This window comes from Gobio gobio (genome assembly GCF_949357685.1).
Source record: "Gobio gobio genome assembly, chromosome: 18".
NCBI lineage: Eukaryota > Metazoa > Chordata > Actinopteri > Cypriniformes > Gobionidae > Gobio > Gobio gobio.
In genome coordinates, this window is record NC_137111.1 from 1724739 (window position 1) to 1744021 (window position 19283).

A 19283-nucleotide genomic window follows, 5' to 3' on the forward strand; every position below is an offset into this window, starting at 1 on the left:
ACACACACACACATGTTTGTTTTTGTGAAATGTGAGGACATTCCATAGGCGTAATGGTTTTTATACCGTACAAACCGTATTTTCTATCCCCTTACACTGCCCCTAAACCTACCCATCACACACACACACACACACACACACACGCACAAACACACACACACACACACACACACACGCACACACACACACACACACACACACACACACACACACACACACACACACACACACACACACACACACACACACACACACACACACACACTAAACCTACCCTTCACAGGAGTCTGCACAGTTCACTTTCTGTGAAAAAAACCTAATTCTGTGTGATTTATAAGCATTTTGAAAAGTGAGGACATGGGGAACGTCCTCATATTTCACCCTCTTTTTGTAATACCCATGTCATTATACACATTTGTGTCCTGATATTTCACAAAAACATGCCCACACATACACACACACACACACACACACACACACACACACACTTGTCTTTATGAAAGCAAAGCGATGTAAAGAGATGCAGACTAAAGTCATTACAAAAGAGGCAGACTGTGCAATAATGAAGATTTTTATTTGTATATTGAGCAGATTATTTCTGAGACTCAGATAAGGATGCCCAGGACTGTCCCCACAGTGGCCCCTGCGGTTCCCACAGCCGCTTGAGCCACAACTGGGATCCCAGCCGCACCTAAAGACAAAACACATGATTATGAAAATGAAATATCAAATGCACATTTCTTTCTATTGACATCTACGTCATCTTCCACAATCCTGACATCTGCATTACCAGCGGCTTGAAGGGCTGCAACCACCGACCCGGCAGCGACGCCTCCTCCGTTGGCCACCGCGGCGGCGCTCATCATCGAGGCGGCGTAAGAACTGGCGACGATCCCGGCACCGGTGAAGCCCACCGCCGTCAGAACTAAAGGAGCCGCAGCGACTGCACCGGCTGACACACAAACTCACCGATCAACATCACTTTACAGGTGAACACACTCAGGGGACACTAGCGTTAACTCATGCATTCCACCACACCCAGATAGATTACATTAAAAATGACAAAACAAATGTGTATTACAAGTTTTCTGAAATGTTATGTCCAAATATGCAAATGAGGCGTTATCTAATTAAATATTCACTCATTTGCATAATATCTAGAACAAAAATCTGTAAATACAGAGGGATTTCTCTTTTTATCACTCCAGAAAATACTGTCAACAGTCAGAACAATTTTCAAAATGTATAAAATCAGGCAAATTATATATGAACAAACCCCTCAGTGAAACCCTTGAGAATATAGATATGAATAAAACTGTAAAGTCTGTTGTATTAAAGTGATAAAGAGATGTAGTAATGTAAATCTACAGACACAAACAGATAAAGTGCTATGAAAGACACTCTTAAAAGTGTATTTTAGATGTTTTCTCTTTCCACTAATCTGAAATAACACTTTATGAGAAGCCAGAAAGCAGTCTCTCAAAATCTCTATGACTTTGACTTTTTCAGCATTTTTAATTTTAGATGATTAAATGATAGTTAGTTTGTTAGATTTTACCTGCTCCAGCTCCAGCGAGGACGAATGTTACTAATATAGAAGAGAAAATAAGGGTCAGATTCCTGTAATGCTGATAAAGCAACATTAAGATTCTGCAGTGATATGATAAGGTACTTACACAGACCCATCTTCTGTCGGAATGAGCCCTTGTGTGTGTGAGTGTGAGCTAAAGCTCTCTGGGTGGACACTTCTCCAGAAATGAAACTGATCCTGATGTCCACTTAGTTTTAGAGTTCAGAAACATCAAATCTCTGCTGATTTTTTGCAGTGACCTAAACATTTGATTTGTTTACGCCTATATTTGACTTATTCTTTAGTTTAGAGCTCTTTGAATTCAACCCACTTTATTTTCCTAATTTGTTTGAGATAAGATTATATTACATATATCATTTTCAGTATTTATACAATTATTTTATTAACAAGTGTCATGTTTGTGATTTTCATTTCTCAAGTAGCTTCTGACAATTAAATCGTGATTTTATGACATTAATTTTATACAGAAGTATCATGTTCTTTTTGTCAGCATTGGAAACTCCTGATGCCCCTTTTTTATTTTTGACTAGATGCAGAGTCCATTTTCAAACAAAACTTTATTAATTATATGTTATTAAAATGTATACATAAAATTATTTTTAAATAACAAGTGTCATGTTTTTTTTGTATTTACTTTGTTATAAATTTAAACTTGATTATCAAAATATTCAGAAACAGTGCAGTTTTATTAATTTTCAGATTAACTTTTATTAGATAAAAAAATATATATATTGTATTATTTTTTAAATGGGAGCAACAACTGCCTGTTATACACTTTAAAAACATGTTGCAATTCACGATCGCAGCTTAAAAATTAGTGTCATAATAACTTTCCTAGATTTAACTTATAGATAGATAACTCAAATATCCAAGTTGATGCTTAACACAACTTCACATTTTGAGTTGACTAAACTTACAATTTTAAGTCAGCACAAACACTTTATTTAATACAACATGTTTTTAGTGTTGGCTACAGAATGCCATTTAACAAATACATTTAAACTTCTTATCAAATAAAGGAACATCAAATTAAGATGTGCAATTAAGAAAAAAACATATTAGATAAAATTACGAAAATAATTATTATGAATATAATAGATTGTATGCACCTTTGAATATTACAGAGGAACAGTGTTTTAATGGAAGCAACATCACAAATGCAGACGCTTTAATAAACCCATTCTAAACACATTTATTTGCATTAAAGCACTTTTTCTTGACAAACTATTTTTTCGCGACATTTGAAGTATCGACATCAAATTTATGTGCTTCAAAAATTAAACGAAAAATATTTTTTTCTCATTTTCTAACATTTGTTAATGTATTAAAAATGAGCAATACAGTTGTTACAGTATTACTAATCTTTGTTAATATTAGTTCATAAATAATAATAATAATAATAATTTGAGAGGTGTTTCAAAGATGGCCGCCGAGTGAAATGACTTGTCTTAAAGGGACTTTGTATACACTTTACAGTAAGGCAATGTTTTGTAGCTTCAGTTTGTTGGTGTATTATTGTGGCATTATCTTAATGATATATGTGGATATGAACTGTAAAATATTAAGCCACCAGAATGGATATAATTCCTTATGAATATAACCGCACACCAGCTATCAGTGGAGAGGACAACAGAGCGACAGAATGAACAGTCAGAGTTACACCCCTACACGTGTTACGAGTCTGTTCCCTATCAAAAGCTTCTCTCCATGCTGGGTTTCATTCACTAATGAGAAGGTTATTGTTCGACCGGTTGTGAAGCATGTGTGACAAACACATCAAGAACTTTAAATACCTCTGATGATGATGTCACTGGAATGCAAACTCGTGAGAGGCTATAAATAGATGTGAAACAGATGCACCTTTAGGTTTCTTTTTCTTCAGAAACTGCATTGTGTGTGTGTGTGTGTGTGTGTGTGTGTGTGTGTGTGTGTGTGTGTGTGTGTGTGTGTGTGTGTGTGTGTGTGTGTGTGTGTGTGTGTGTTCGCTTCTACACACATTAGTGAGAGAATGGGCCGCTCTCAGGAGCTCAGAGAACTCAAGCGTGGGGCCGTGATCGGTGGACACCTGTGCAATAAGTCTATTCGGGACATTTCCTCACTACTAAATATTCCACGCTCAACTGTTAGTGGGATTATAACAAAGTGGAAGCGATTGGGAACAACAGCAACTCAGCCAAAGAGCGGGGTCAGCACATGCTGAGGGTCACAGAAGTGGCCAACTTTCTGCAGAGTCAAGAGCTCCAGACCTCCACACTTCTGTGGCCTTCAGATGAGCTCAAGAACAGTGTGTGGAGCTTCATGGAATGGGTTTCCATGGCCGAGCAGCTCATCCAAGCCTTACAACACCAAGTGCAATGCAAAGCGTGGGATGCAGTGGAGTAAAGCGCGCCACCATTGGACTCTAGAGCAGTGTAGAACTCGAGCTGCTGCGTTTTAGACCACCTGGAGTTTGTTTATTAAGCGAGCAGGGCAACCACCCAGTAGAGCATTACAATAATCTACAGCTCATGAACGCATTAACTAACTGTTCAGCATTTTGCATTGAGAGCATGTGCCGTAATTTTGATATATTTTTAAGATGGTAGAATGCAGTTTTACAGATGCTAGAAACGTGGCTTTCACATGAGAGATTGGTATCAAAGAGCACACCCAGGTTCCTCACTGACCACGAGGACTGGACAGAGCAGCCATCAAGTGTTAGACAGTATTCTAGGTTACTACTTGTGGAGCTTTTTTGTCCAATAATTGAAAAAAAAAAAAAAATACTTTTCTGAATTGAGTTGCAGGAAATTACTAGTCATCCAATTTATTATATCATGTCTGCTTTCCGTTAAACTTATGAATTGGTAAGTTTTGTCAGGGCATGAAGAAATATAGAGCTGAGTATCGTCAGCATAACAATGAAAACTAACGCCATGCTTCCTAATGATATCTCCCAGTGGTAGCATGTACAGGGTGAAGAGTAGCGGTCCTAGCACTGAGCCTTGTGGTACTCCATACTGAACTTGCGATCGGTGTGACATATCTTCATTTACTGCTACAAACTGATAACGGTCGCATACAGTAGGTGTGTTTTAAACCATGCCAATGGAATTCCACTAATGCCTACATAATTTTCGAGTCTATTCAAAAGAATGTTGTGCACCTTTGCAACTATAGGTTTCTTTTTCTTCAGAAACTGCATTGTGTGCGTGTGCATTGTGTGTGATAGTATCGAATGCAGCGCTAAGATTGAGTAACACTAATAGAGAGATACAGCCACGATCGGATGATAATAGTAAATCATGTGTAACTCTGATGAGAGCAGTCTCAGTGCTATGATACGCTCTAAATCCTGACTGGAAATCCTCACAGATACCATTTATTTCTAAAAAGGAGCATAGTTGTGAAGACACTGCCTTTTCTAGTATTTTTGACAGAAAGGGTAGATTTGAGATTGGCCTGTAATTTACTAATTCTGTAGGATCAAGTTGCATTTTTTTAATAAGTGGTTTAATAATAGCCAACTTAAAAGTTTTCGGTGCATATCCTAATGACAAAGAAGAATTAATGATATTAAGAAGAGGATCTATGACCTCTGGTAGCATCTCTTTTAATAGCCTAGTCGGTACAGGGTCGAGCATACATGTTGTTGATTTTGATGATTTAACGAGTTTAGCCAATTCTTCTTCTCCTATAGCAGTGAATGTGTGTGTGTGTGTGTGTGTGTGTCTTCTCCTATAGCAGTGAATGAGTGTAATTTTTCCTCAGTGACACTACAATGCTCTGTCTGATGTGATACTGTAGTAGCCGGCTGCATGGTTAATATTTTCTACCTAATATAATCAATCTTACATGTAAAGAAGTTCATAAAGTCATTACTGCTGTGCTGTTTACAATCATCAGAAGTTGACGTTTTATTTTTGGTTAATTTAGCCACTGTATCGAATAAATACCTTGGGTTGTGTTTGTTTTCTTCCAAGAGAGTCGAGAAATAAGCAGATCTAGCAGTTTTTCAGCCTTTCTGTATGCGATCATGCTCTCTTTCCATGAATTACGAAATACCTCTAGTTTTGTTTTCTTCCAGCTGCTCTCCATTTTTCTGGCTGCTGTTTTAAGGGCCCGAGTGTGCTCGTTGTACCACGGCGTTGGACTATTTTCTTTAATCTTCTTTAAGCGCAGGGGAGCAACTGTGTCTAAAGTGCTGGAAAAGAGAGAGTCAATAGTTTCTGTTGCTACATCGAGTTCTTCTAAGCTCTCTGGGATGCTGAGGAGATGATACTGATGAGGAAGATTATTTAAAAAGCAATCTTTAGTGGTGGCAGTGATTGTCCTGCCATATTTGAAGCGAGGGGGCGGCTTTGCAGCCTTTTTTAAGTATACATGATACTAGGTAATGATCTGAGATGTCATCGCTCTGCTGCAGAATTTCAACGGTATCAACATTTATTCCATGTGACAATATTAGTTCTAAAGTATGATTATGGCGACGAGTGGGTCCTGACACGTGTTGCCTAACTCCAATAGAGTTTAGTTAGCTGCGGATGGGTCGCATCATCACCGGCTTTACCGTTATTATCACGGGAAGAGTAATTCTTATCATGGGGAGAATATTTCCCGGTACATCGCAAATGATCAGATATCGCCCATCCCTAATAAACACACTCCTAAACCTTGAGGAAAGCCTTCCCAGAAGAGCTGAACCCTACGGATTAAGAATGGGATGGCATTAAAACTCATGTGCGTGTAAAAGCTTTTGGCAATATAGTGTATGTTACATATATATTATACCATTTGAAGCTCAATTAAATATTTTGAAATATAATTTTTATATTAAAAATATAATTTTTACTTGAAAATACATTTCCAGTCTTACAGCAGCCTGCAAATGCTAAAGGCAAATGTGGATGGAATAGCCTACAAGAGATCAAGACTAGATTTTGTGTCCACCATTTAAAATGTGTTAGAAGAGTTACATTCTAAAACACACTGATCAGCCACAACATTAAAACCACCCGATAGAAAAACCCTCAACTCTTTGTTCCTGAACCATTTGTGCAGTGGCAGATTGTGTGTTTGAACATGGTAAAATATGTTTAAAATATATTTTCAAAAAATGTTAACATTGGTGTATGATTACAACACTTGTCTGTATTTCTGTAGATTTTTCACCTTATTCCTTCTCTTTCTAAGCACACACACACGATCTCTCCCTCTCTAGAGATGTAAAGAGACGCTGACTAAAGTCATTACAAAAGAGGCAGACTGTGCAATAATGTTTTATTTGTATATTGAGCAGATTATTTCTGAGACTCAGATAAGGATGCCCAGGACTGTCCCCACAGTGGCCCCTGCGGTGCCCACAGCCGCCTGAGCCACAACTGGGATCCCAGCCGCACCTAAAGACAAAACACATGATTATGAAAATGAAATATCAAATGCACATTTTTTTCTATTGACATCTACGTCATCTTCCACAATCCTGACATCTGCATTACCAGCGGCTTGAAGGGCTGCAACCATCGACCCGGCAGCGACGCCTCCTCCGTTGGCCACCGCGGCGGCGCTCATCATCGAGGCGGCGTAAGAACTGGCGGCGATCCCGGCACCGGTGAAGCCCACCGCCGTCAGAACTAAAGGAGCCGCAGCGACTGCACCGGCTGACACACAAACTCACCGATCAACATCACTTTACAGGTGAACACACTCAGGGGACACTAGAGTTAACTCATGCATTCCACCACACCCAGATAGATTACATTAAAAATGACAAAACAAATGTGTATTACAAGTTTTCTGAAATGTTATGTCCAAATATGCACATGAGGCGTTATCTAATTAAATATTCACTCATTTGCATAATATCTAGAACAAAAATCTGTCAATACAGAGGGATTTCTTTTTTTATCACTCCAGAAAATACTGTCAACAGTCAGAACAATTTTCAAAATGTATAAAATCAGGCAAATTATATATGAACAAACCCCTCTGTGAAACCCTTGAGAATATAGATATGAATAAAACTGTAAAGTCTGTTGTATTAAAGTGATAAAGAGATGTAGTAATGTAAATCTACAGACACAAATAGATAAAGTGCTATGAAAGACACACTTAAAAGTGTATTTGAGATGTTTTCTCTTTCCACTAATCTGAAATAACACTTTATGAGAAGCCAGAAAGCAGTCTCTCAAAATCTCTATGACTTTGACTTTTTCAGCATTTTTAATTTTAGATGATTAAATGATAGTTAGTTTGTTAGATTTTACCTGCTCCAGCTCCAGCAAGGACGAATGTTACTAAAATAGAAGAGAAAATAAGGGTCAGATTCCTGTAATGCTGATAGAGCAACATTAAGATTCTGCAGTGATATGATAAGGTACTTACACAGACCCATCTTCTGTCGGAATGAGCCCTTGTGTGTGTGAGTGTGAGCTAAAGCTCTCTGGGTGGACACTTCTCCAGAAATGAAACTGATCCTGATGTCCACTTAGAACCGGTTCTGAAACAGTTCACGGCTCACTCTAACATAAACCTTGATCGTGCAGTCAGGCCAGTTTTAGAGTTCAGAAACATCAAATCTCTGCTGATTTTTTGCAGTGACCTAAACATTTGATTTGTTTACGCCTATATTTGACTTATTCTTTAGTTTAGAGCTCTTTGAATTCAACCCACTTTATTTTCCTAATTTGTTTGAGATAAGATTATATTACATATATCATTTTCAGTATTTATAAAATTATTTTATTAACAAGTGTCATGTTTGTGATTTTCATTTCTCAAGTAGCTTCTGACAATTCAATCGTGATTTAATGACATTAATTTTATACAGAAGTAACGTCTCGGTTACGTATGTAACCCTTGTTCCCTGAGGAGGGAACGGAGACGTCTGTTAGTGACTAACGAATGGGGGTTTCGCTTAGAAGCCAATCATCTTCTTCGTATTCAACAGCGCCCAATGGCAGTGCCAATGCCATGGGCATGCGGAATTTGCATGCGTAACTCCGCCCCACCTCGTGGGTATATCAGGAAGTACGCTGGCAACATCGCATTATGTTACTGCTGCAGGAGCCAAGACTGAACTCCGCGTTCCAGGCAGCACAGCTGACGTGGCAAAGGAAACGTACGTCTCCGTTCCCTCCTCAGGAACGAGGTTTACATACGTAACCGAGACGTTCCCTTTCGTTCAGTCACTACGACGTACGTTAGTGACTAACGAATGGGGGATCCTATTCAACAACGCCACTCGGCTGTCATCCAGTGCCCTGCGTAAGTGTGAGACCCGCCACTTAAGGCCGTAGGACTCCCACTTAACACAGGATTACCAAGGTACACTGGGAAGCATACCCCAGTGAGGGAATGCCAAGATGCCTACCGTAGGGAGGACTTAGAGAATACACATATGACCCGCTGAGGGTTGCATATGGAAGATCTCTAGGGTACCAGCCGAAGGGGTGACCCTAGGGGTGGCAGGGACTTGCCATGGGAAAGACACCTGCTCACTGAGGAGGCTTACGGTGGGAATACTCGTGTGGGGGTCGCCGGAGGGGAACCATGCACACGGAGCACCTGGCCGGACATGAGGGTCTGGGCTCGAAAGGGCAGACTGAACTGAGGTCGGCGTAAGCAGTGCTGGAGGAGCTCAGGGCTCTCGGGGAGCTCACCTGAGGAAAATATCGCACGTATCCAGTCCTTGGAGTGGAATGGCGAGCAAGCGAAGACACCTGAGCCTGGCCCATTACCGGCCACCCGTAGGGGCGAGTACATAGTCGGACACTGGCTCCACTCGGAGATTGTAGAATCTGGCGAATGTGTTGGGTGTCGCCCAGCCTGCAGCTCTGCAGATGTCTGTTAGCGAGGCGCCATGCGCTAGAGCCCAAGAGGAGGCCACACTCCGGGTGGAGTGTGCCCTCACACCAAGGGGACATGGTCGGCCTTGCTGCTGGTAAGCCAAAACAATGGTGTCCACTATCCAGTGAGACAACCTCTGCTTTGAGAGAGCACTTCCCTTCCGCTCTCCACCATAACAGACAAAGAGCTGGTCTGAGGTCCTGAAACACTGCGTCATGTCTACGTAGGCACGGAGAGCGCGTACTGGACAGAGCAATGCCAAGGCTGGGTCTGCCTCCTCCAAAGGCAGCGCTTGCAGGTTCACCACCTGATCTCGGAACGGAGTGGTGGGAACCTTGGGCACATATCCGGGCCGGGGTCTCAGGATCACGTGAGAGTTAGCCGGCCCGAACTCAAGGCACGCTTCGTCAACCGAAAATGCTTGCAGGTCCCCGACCCTCTAAGCGAGGCCAATGCGGTCAGCAGAGCCGTCTTCATAGACAAGAACTTAATCTCAGCCGACCGCAAAGGCTCAAAGGGAGGCCTCTGCAGAGCACTTAAGACTACTGAGAGGTCCCAAGAGGGAACGAGAGGAGAGCGAGGAGGATTCAGTCTCCTCGCCCCCCTCAGGAACCTGATGATCAGGTCGTGCTGACTTACCTTTTTGTCTCCCAGGAGATCGTGGTAGGCAGATATTGCGGCCACGTACACTTTAAGGGTGGAGGGAGACAGCCTTCGCTCCACCCCCTCCTGGAGAAACGATAGCACGGACCCGATCGGGCATTTCCAGGGGTCTTCTTGGCGGGAAGAGCACCATGTGACGAAGAGGTTCCACTTCAACGCATAGAGACGTCGTGTAGACTCAGCTCTAGCGGAAGTGATGGTGGCGACCACCGCAGGTGGAAGGCTACTCAAACCTACCGTGTCCCGTCCAGAAGCCACACGTGGAGCTTCCAGAACGCTGGACGCGGGTGCCAAAAGGTGCCCCGTCTCTGAGTAAGGAGGTCCGGTCTCAGAGGAATAGGCCAGGGAGGGGCTGTCGCAAGGAGTAAGAGTTCTGGGAACCAGGTCTGGCCGTGCCAAAGCGGGGCGACCAAGATGACCTGCTCCTTGTCCTCCCTGATCTTGCACAGTACCCGTGCAAGAAGGCTCACTGGGGGAAACGCATACTTGCGTAGCCCTGACGGCCAGCTGTGCGCCAGTGCATCCGTGCCGAGGGTGCCCTCGGTCAGGGAATAATACAGGGAGCAATGGGAAGAGTCCTGGGAGGCAAACAGATCTACCTGTGCGTCGCCGAACCGTTCCCATATCAGCTGGATCGTCTGGGGGTGGAGTCTCCACTCTCCGGGGAGAGGCTGAAACCGTGAGAGCTCGTCGGCTGCACAGTTCAGGTCTCCAGGGATGTGGACAGCACGAAGGGACCTCAGGCGCTTCTGACTCCACAAAACGAGATGGCGGGCGAGTTGAGACATACGGTGGGAGCGTAGACCGCCCTGGTGGTTAATGTACGCTACTACGGCCGTGTTGTCTGTCCTGACTAGCACATGTTGACCCCTCAGCAACGCTCGGAAGTGGTGCAGGGCGAACCGTACTGCCAGTAACTCGAGGCAATTGACATGCAGAAGGCGCTGGGGTCCTGTCCAGGAGCCCGCGGCTGCTTGTCCATTGCACATGGCACCCCAGCCCGTGGATGATGCATCTGTTGTCACAACAACATGCCTGGAAGCTCGTTCTAAGGACACTCCGGTCCGTAGAAAACTGAGGTTCGACCACGGGGTGAGTGTCTGTAAGCAGGCCTGAGTCACTTGTACCCGGAGCGTGCCAGACCGCCATGCCCATCTCGGGACTCGATCGCGTAGCCAGTGCTGAAGCGGTCTCATATGAAGCAATCCGAGCGGCGTTACCGCGGCTGCAGATGCCATATGCCCCAGGAGCCTCTGAAAGTGTTTCAGTGGAACCGCACTCTTGCCCTCGAGTTGTCGAAGGGAAGTCAGCAGAGACTGCGCGCGCTCGCTCGAAAGCTGCGCGCACATGGCGACCGAGTCGATATCCATACCGAGAAAAGAGATCCTCTGCGCGGGGCAAAGTTTGCTCTTCTCCCAGTTGACCCGAAGGCCCAGACGGGCTAGGTGATGGAGCACCAAATCTCTGTGTCCGCAAACCTGCTCTCGAGAGTGACCCAGTATGAGCCAGTCGTCGAGGTAGTTCAGGATGCGAACCCCGTGCTGCCGAAGGGGCGCAAGGGCTGCCTCGGCAATCTTCGTAAAGACGCGAGGGGACAGAGATAGCCCGAATGGTAGAACTGCGTATTGATATGCCCGCCCCTCGAAAGCAAACCGTAGGAACGGTCTGTGTCGAGGCAAAATGGAGACATGGAAGTAGGCGTCCTTCAGGTCGATCGCTGCAAACCAATCGTGTGGACGAACGCATTCGAAAAGGCGTTTCGCTGTCAACATCTTGAACGGAAACCGGTGAAGGTAACGGTTCAAGACGCGCAGGTCCAGGATTGGCCGTAGCCCACCGGTCTTTTTGGGTACAATGAAGTACGGGCTGTAAAACCCGCAATTCATCTCGGCTGGAGGGACAGGTTCGATCGCACCCTTCGCCAGTAGGGTGGCAATCTCCGCTCGCATGACGGGGGCGTTGGCCCCGATCATGGTGGAACGGACTCCCCGGAAGCAGGGAGGAACCTGCGCGAACTGAATCGCGTAGCCGCGCCTGACGGTCCGCTCGACCCAGCGGGACAGCCCTGGAAGCTGAAGCCAGACATCCAGAAACTGCACCAGCGGGGTCATACGGTGTACAGACGTACCCGGTGTGGGCTTGCAGCGATGCAGCGTCACCGGCCCGGACATGAGAGGCTGTGGGGCGTCCCGGTGCGGGGGCACGGTTGACAGCTGCGTCCTGACAGAGGAGACCAGGGAAGGACGCACGTTCCACTGGGGTCTGCTCTGCCAGGAGGCTGGCGACAGAGTGGGATGCGAGTGGCGGGACCCGTGGGTGGCGCGCACCGTCATCACCGGACTCTGTGGGCTCAGGGATGGGAGTGTTAATTCTTTCTTTGACCAACATAGGGTGCTGCTGACCCGGGGGCCAGCAGCTGAACAAAGGATTCTCCCCCGGCCCTCCACCGGGGGAAGGAGTGGTCCTGCTACCATCTCCTCGAAATAATTTCCCATCCCTGAGCCGTCCGTCTCAGGAGCGCCGCTTGGCCTGGCGTTTAGCGGGGCGCGGGCGGCCTGAGGGGACTTGGACGCCTTCCTACGGCTTCCTCCGCGACCCGGCCCGGGTGAAGGCTGCTGCTTGGACCGGGTGGGAGGGGCGGGAGCCTTAGGAGGGCGTCCTCGGCGTGGAGCAGACTGAGGCGACTGTGCCGGCGGCTGGGTGGAGGCAGCAGCTGGCCGCCGGGGCAGTACGTGTTTGATAGCCTCAGTCTGCTTCTGGGCGATTGAGAACTGTTGGGCGAAGTCCTCAACCGCCCCGCCGAAGAGGCCGGCCTGGGATATGGGGGCATCGAGGAACCGGGTCCGCTCGGTGTCCCGCATATCGGCCAGGTTCAGCCATAGGTGACGCTCCTGGACCACATTTGTGGACATCACTTGACCCAGGGAGCGTGCGGTCACCTTCGTCGCCCGGAGAGCGAGGTCGGTGGCGGCACGCAGCTCATTTAAGAGCCCCGGATCAACTCCACCCTCGTGCATGTCCTTGAGGATCCTGGCCTGGTAGACCTGGAGGATCGCCATGGCATGCAGCGAAGCGGCAGCCTGCCCCGCGGCTCTGTGCGATTTCGACACCAAGGTTGATGTGAACCGACAGGCTTTGGAGGGGTGCTTAGGATCACCACGCCAGGTTGAAGCGCTCTGAGGACACAGTTGCATCGCAACAGAACGTTCAACTGGAGGGATCCCAGTGTACCCTTTAGCTGCCGCCCCATCGAGGACGGAGAAGGCGGAGGAAGCCACCGAACGGTCGCGGGAAGACAACGGGGACTTCCAGGACCGCGTGAGTTCCTCATGCAGCTCGGGAAAGAAAGGTATTGAGGGCAAGGACTGACGGGTGTCAGCGCGAGCCCCCAAAAACCAATCGTCGAGCCTTGAGCGTTCGGGACAGGGTGGAGGGTTCCACTCGATCCCTAAACTCGCGGCTGCCCGAGACAACATGGCTGTCAGCTCTGGATCTGACTCGGGCAATGCTGGCACGCCCGAGGGCGGCAGCACAGCCGAGTCATCATCTCCAGAGGACTCGAGCCCACCTTGTGATGCGGTGATCGACATCGCATCCTCCTCCGGAGCGCCAAACGAGATGCGCGGGGGGGCCGGAGCCGGCCCCGCGATCTGCATCTGAACGCTCGCGGGTTGCAATGTGCAAGACGGGGGTGTGGCCCGAGGCATGAGCGTCGGGGCTTTGTTCCACACCGTAACCGTCAAGTCACCCTGACCACCAGCCGAAGTACTGGGCCTCTGGGACTCAGTAGATCGGGGTGTGGTAGAGGGGACTCTCACTTCAGTACGAAGGTCATGGAGTCTTGACCGCAACACTGCGATGGTCATGTTCCCGCAGTGAGAACATGACTCATCCACGAACGCTGTCTGAGCATGCTGAAAGCCCAAACATACCAGACAGTGTTCGTGCTCATCAGAGGAGGAAAGCAACCGACCACACCCAGAAGTACACGGACGAGACATCCTGAAAAGGACGCGTCACGTGTAAGCTCTTTTATGAAAGGAAAGCCTCGCAGAGAACGCCGAAGCGCCCAGGGACCACACACCAGCTGTCTAGCGGACCACTGCGCAGATCAGCAGGCAGGCAGTATGATGATCACTGGAACGCGCCGTAACACCAACGCCTCTGGAAAGCTGCTCGTCTCGAAAAGCTGTCGAAGACTCAGATCAGGCTTGTAGGAGTGAAGAGATCCTCTTGGCTCCAAAGCAGAAACATAATGCGATGTTGCCAGCGTACTTCCTGATATACCCACGAGGTGGGGCGGAGTTACGCATGCAAATTCCGCATGCCCATGGCATTGGCACTGCCATTGGGCGCTGTTGAATACGAAGAAGATGATTGGCTTCTAAGCGAAACCCCCATTCGTTAGTCACTAACAGACGTACGAAAGGGAACATGTTCTTTTTGTCAGCATTGGAAACTCCTGATGCCCCTTTTTTATTTTTGACTAGATGCAGAGTCCATTTTGAAACAAAACTTTATTAATTATATGTTATTAAATTGTATACATAAAATTATTTTTAATTAACAAGTGTCATGTTTTTTTTGTATTTACTTTGTTATAAATTTAAACTTGATCATCAAAATATTCAGAAACAGTGCAGTTTTATTAATTTTCAGATTAACTTTTATTAGATAAAAAAATATATATTGTATTATTTTTTAAATGGGAGCAACAACTGCCTGTTATACACTTTAAAAACATGTTGCAATTCACGATCGCAGCTTAAAAATTAGTGTCATAATAACTTTCCTAGATTTAACTTATAGATAGATAACTCAAATATCCAAGTTGATGCTTAACACAACTTCACATTTTGAGTTGACTAAACTTACAATTTTAAGTCAGCACAAACACTTTATTTAATACAACATGTTTTTAGTGTTGGCTACAGAATGCAATTTAACAAATACATTTAAACTTCTTATCAAATAAAGGAACATCAAATTAAGATGTGCAATTAAGAAAAAAACATATTAGATAAAATTACGAAAATAATTATTATGAATATAATAGATTGTATGCACCTTTGAATATTACAGAGGAACAGTGTTTTAATGGAAGCAACATCACAAACGCAGACGCTTTAATAAACCCATTCTAAACACATTTATTTGCATTAAAGCACTTTTTCTTGACAAACTATTTTTTCGCGACATTTGAAGTATCGACATCAAATTTATGTGCTTAAAAATTAAAAGAAAAATATTTTTTTCTCATTTTCTAACATTTGTTAATGTATTAAAAATGAGCAATACATTTGTTACAGTATTACTAATCTTTGTTAATATTAGTTCATGAATAATAATAATAATAATTTGAGAGGTGTTTCAAAGATGGCCGCCGAGTGAAATGACTTGTCTTAAAGGGACTTTGTATACACTTTACAGTAAGGCAATGTTTTGTAGCTTCAGTTTGTTGGTGTATTATTGTGGCATTATCTTAATGATATATGTGGATATGAACTGTAAAATATTAAGCCACCAGAATGGATATAATTCCTTATGGATATAACCGCACACCAGCTATCAGTGGAGAGGACAACAGAGCGACAGAATGAACAGTCAGAGTTACACCCCTACACGTGTTACGAGTCTGTTCCCTATCAAAAGCTTCTCTCCATGCTGGGTTTCATTCACTAATGAGAAGGTTATTGTTCGACCGGTTGTGAAGCATGTGTGACAAACACATCAAAAACTTTAAATACCTCTGATGATGATGTCACTGGAATGCACACTCGTGAGAGGCTATAAATAGATGTGAAACAGATGCACCTTTAGGTTTCTTTTTCTTCAGAAACTGCATTGTGTGTGTGTGTGTGTGTGTGTGTGTGTGTGTGTGTGTGTGTGTGTGTGTGTGTGTGTGTGTCCTCTCGCTCTGTCCCTTTGTTAGGAGTTTGAGCTATTTGTTAGGGTGCAGTATTTTCTGAAAGAAAAGAAAAAAAGGGAAGTCATCATGTCACAATCTATCAGGAGATGCATGCCTCCCCATTCACGGCCCTTCCCTGATTAAGACTCTCATGAGTTCTGCTTTGAGTGCTTCAGGTCCTCACGCCCTGGCCTTTCTTCAGACCGCCGCCTCTTGCTTCTGCTGAGATGGAGCTGTGAGCGCTCCTCCTGTGATGATGAAGCGCATGAGGAGTTACTCGAGGTGGTGACTTGTGCAGTGGTCAGATTACAGCCGCACTGGCCACAGGAACAAAAGACCCTAAACACTCAAAGATCAGATCAGAAAGAGCAGATTCTGTCAGGGCCTCAGCCTCGGTCTCTCCCCTTCTTTAATGATCTCCATGACGAGTGAACTTGTTAATTTAAGTCAAATATACACTATATTGCCAAAAGTATTGTGCCGCCCCTCCAATTCACTGAGTTCAGGTGTTCAACCCCTTCATGGCCACAGGTGTATAACTCCAGATCTAGGCCTGCAGACGCTTCTACACACATTAGTGAGAGAATGGGCCGCTCTCAGGAGTGTGTGTGTGTGTGTGTGTTCGCTTCTACACACATTAGTGAGAGAATGGGCCGCTCTCAGGAGCTCAGAGAACTCAAGCGTGGGGCCGTGATCGGTGGACACCTGTGCAATATGTCCATTCGGGACATTTCCTCACTACTAAATATTCCACGCTCAACTGTTAGTGGGATTATAACAAAGTGGAAGCGATTTGGAACAACAGCAACTCAGCCACGAAGTTAAATCACAGAGCGGGGTCAGCGCATGCTGAGGGTCACAGAAGTCGGCAACTTTCTGCAGAGTCAAGAGCTCCAGACCTCCAAACTTCTGTGGCCTTCAGATGAGCTCAAGAACAGTGCGTAGAGCTGCATGGAATGGGTTTCCATGGCCGAGCAGCTCATCCAAGCCTTACATCACCAAGTGCAATGCAAAGCGTGGAATTCAGGGGGTAAATCGCGCCACCACTGGACTCTAGAGAAGTGTAGAACTCGAGCTGCTGTGTTTTGGACCAGCTGGAGTTTGTTTATTAAGCAAGCAGGGCAACCACCCAGTAGAGCTTTACTATAATCTACAGCTCATGAACGCATGAACTAACTGTTCAGCATTTTGCATTGAGAGCATGTGCCGTAATGTAGATATATTTTTAAGATGGTAGAATGCAGTTTTACAGATGCTAGAAACATGGCTTTCAAATGAGAGATTGGTATCAAAGAGCACACCCATGTTCCTCACTGACGACGAGGACTTGACAGAGCAGCCATCAAGTGTTAGACAGTATTCTACAACCCCAAATCAGAAAAAGTTGGGACAGTATGGAAAACGCAAAAAAAAAGAAGTGATTTCTAAATTTACTTTGTATTTCATTGCAGACAATATGAACACAAAATATTTCATGTTTTGTCTGATCAACTTCATGTCATTTGTAAATATGCATCCTTTCCTGTCATTCAGACCTGCAACACATTTCAAAAAAAGTTGGGACAGGAGCAATTTAGGGCTAGTAATGAGGTAAAATAGTTAAATAATGATGTGATTTGAAACAGGTGATGTCAACAGGTGATTGTAATTATGATTTGGTACAAAAGCAGCATCCAAGAAAGGTCTAATCCTTTAGGAGCAAAGATGGGCCGAGGATCGCCAGTTTGCCAACAAATACGTGAGAAAATTATTGAAATGTTTAAAAACAATGTTCCTCAAAGAAAGATAGGAAGAGATTTGGATATTTCACATTCAACAGTGCATAACATAATTAAAAGATTCAAGGAATCTGGAGGAATTTCAGTGCGTAAAGGACAAGGGCGCAAGCCTAAACTGAACAACCGTGATCTCCGATCCCTCAGGCGGCACTGCATCAAGAATCGTCATTCATCTATAAGCGATATCACCACATGGGCTCAGGACTACTTTGGCAAACCTTTGTCAAGTACCACAATACGTAGTTACATCCACAAATGTCAATTAAAACTGTACTGTGCCAAAAGAAAGCCCTATGTTTACAGTGTCCAGAAGCACCGTCGACTCCTCTGGGCTCAGATGCATCTGGGATGGACCATCACACAGTGGAAACGTGTACTGTGGTCAGATGAATCAGTTTTTCAGTTATTTTTTGGGTGGAATGGACGCCATGTGCTCCGGACCAAAGAAGAAAAGGATCATCCAGACTGTTACCATTAACAAGTCCAAAAGCCAGGGTCTGTCATGGTATGGGGTTGTGTCAGTGCCCTTGGAAAAGGTAACTTGCACTTCTGTGAAGGCACCATTAATGCTGAAAAGTACATAAAGATTTTGGAACATAATATGTTGCCTTCAAGAAGACATCTTTTCCAGGGACGTCCATGCATATTTCAACAAGACAATGCAAAACCACATTCTGCACACATTACAAAGTCCTGGCTGCGGAGGAAGAGGGTTCGGGTACTTGACTGGCCTGCCTGCAGTCCCGACCTGTCTCCAATAGAGAATGTGTGAAGACGAAGACCCCGTACTATTGACCACCTTAAGACTTGTTTGCAGGAAAAATGGGACAAAATTACACCTGAAACACTTCATCACTTGGTGTCTTCAGTCCCTAAACGTCTTTTAAGTGTTGTGAAAAGGAATGGCAACATTACAAAGTGGTAAATGCTTTACTGTCCCAACTTTTTTTTGAAATGTGTTGCAGGTCTGAATGACAGGAAAGGATGCATATTTACAAATGATATGAAGTTGACCAGACAAAACATGAAATATTTGTGTTCATATTGTCTGCAATGAAATACAAGTCAAAGTAAATTTAGAAATCACTCCTTTTTTCTTTTCTTCTTTTTGCATTTTCCATACTGTCCCAACTTTTTCTGATTTGGGGTTGTAGGTTACTACTTGTGAGAGGTTGTTAGTCCAATAATTAAAAAAAATATTTTTTATTTTTTCAGGTCCTAGCACTAAGCCCTGCGGTACTCCATACTGAACTTCTGCTCGCTGTGACATCTCTTCATTTACAGCTACAAACTGATAACGGTCACATAGGTGTGATTTAAATCATGCCAATGCAATTCCACTAATGCCCACATAATTTTCGTGTCTATTCAAAAGAATGTTGTGGTCGATAGTATCAAATGCAGCGCTAAGATCGAATAACACTAATAGAGAGATACAGCCACGATCGGATGATAAGAGTAATTCATGTGTAACTCTGATGAGAGCAGTCTCAGTGCTATGATACGCTCTAAATCC

General features: G+C 44.8%; 1 protein-coding gene across 1 annotated transcript; it reads right to left on the reverse strand.

Annotated features, from left to right (window-relative positions):
• Window positions 1-605: 605 nt before the first annotated feature.
• Window positions 606-1686, reverse strand: LOC307142555 (uncharacterized protein; the record flags this gene model as incomplete). Its single annotated transcript, XM_079843524.1, has 4 exons — window positions 606-691; window positions 791-952; window positions 1559-1588; window positions 1677-1686. 4 exons carry the CDS (start codon window positions 1684-1686, stop codon window positions 606-608), a joined length of 288 nt encoding a protein of 95 aa, XP_079699650.1.
• Between the last annotated feature and the right edge of the window lie 17597 nt (window positions 1687-19283).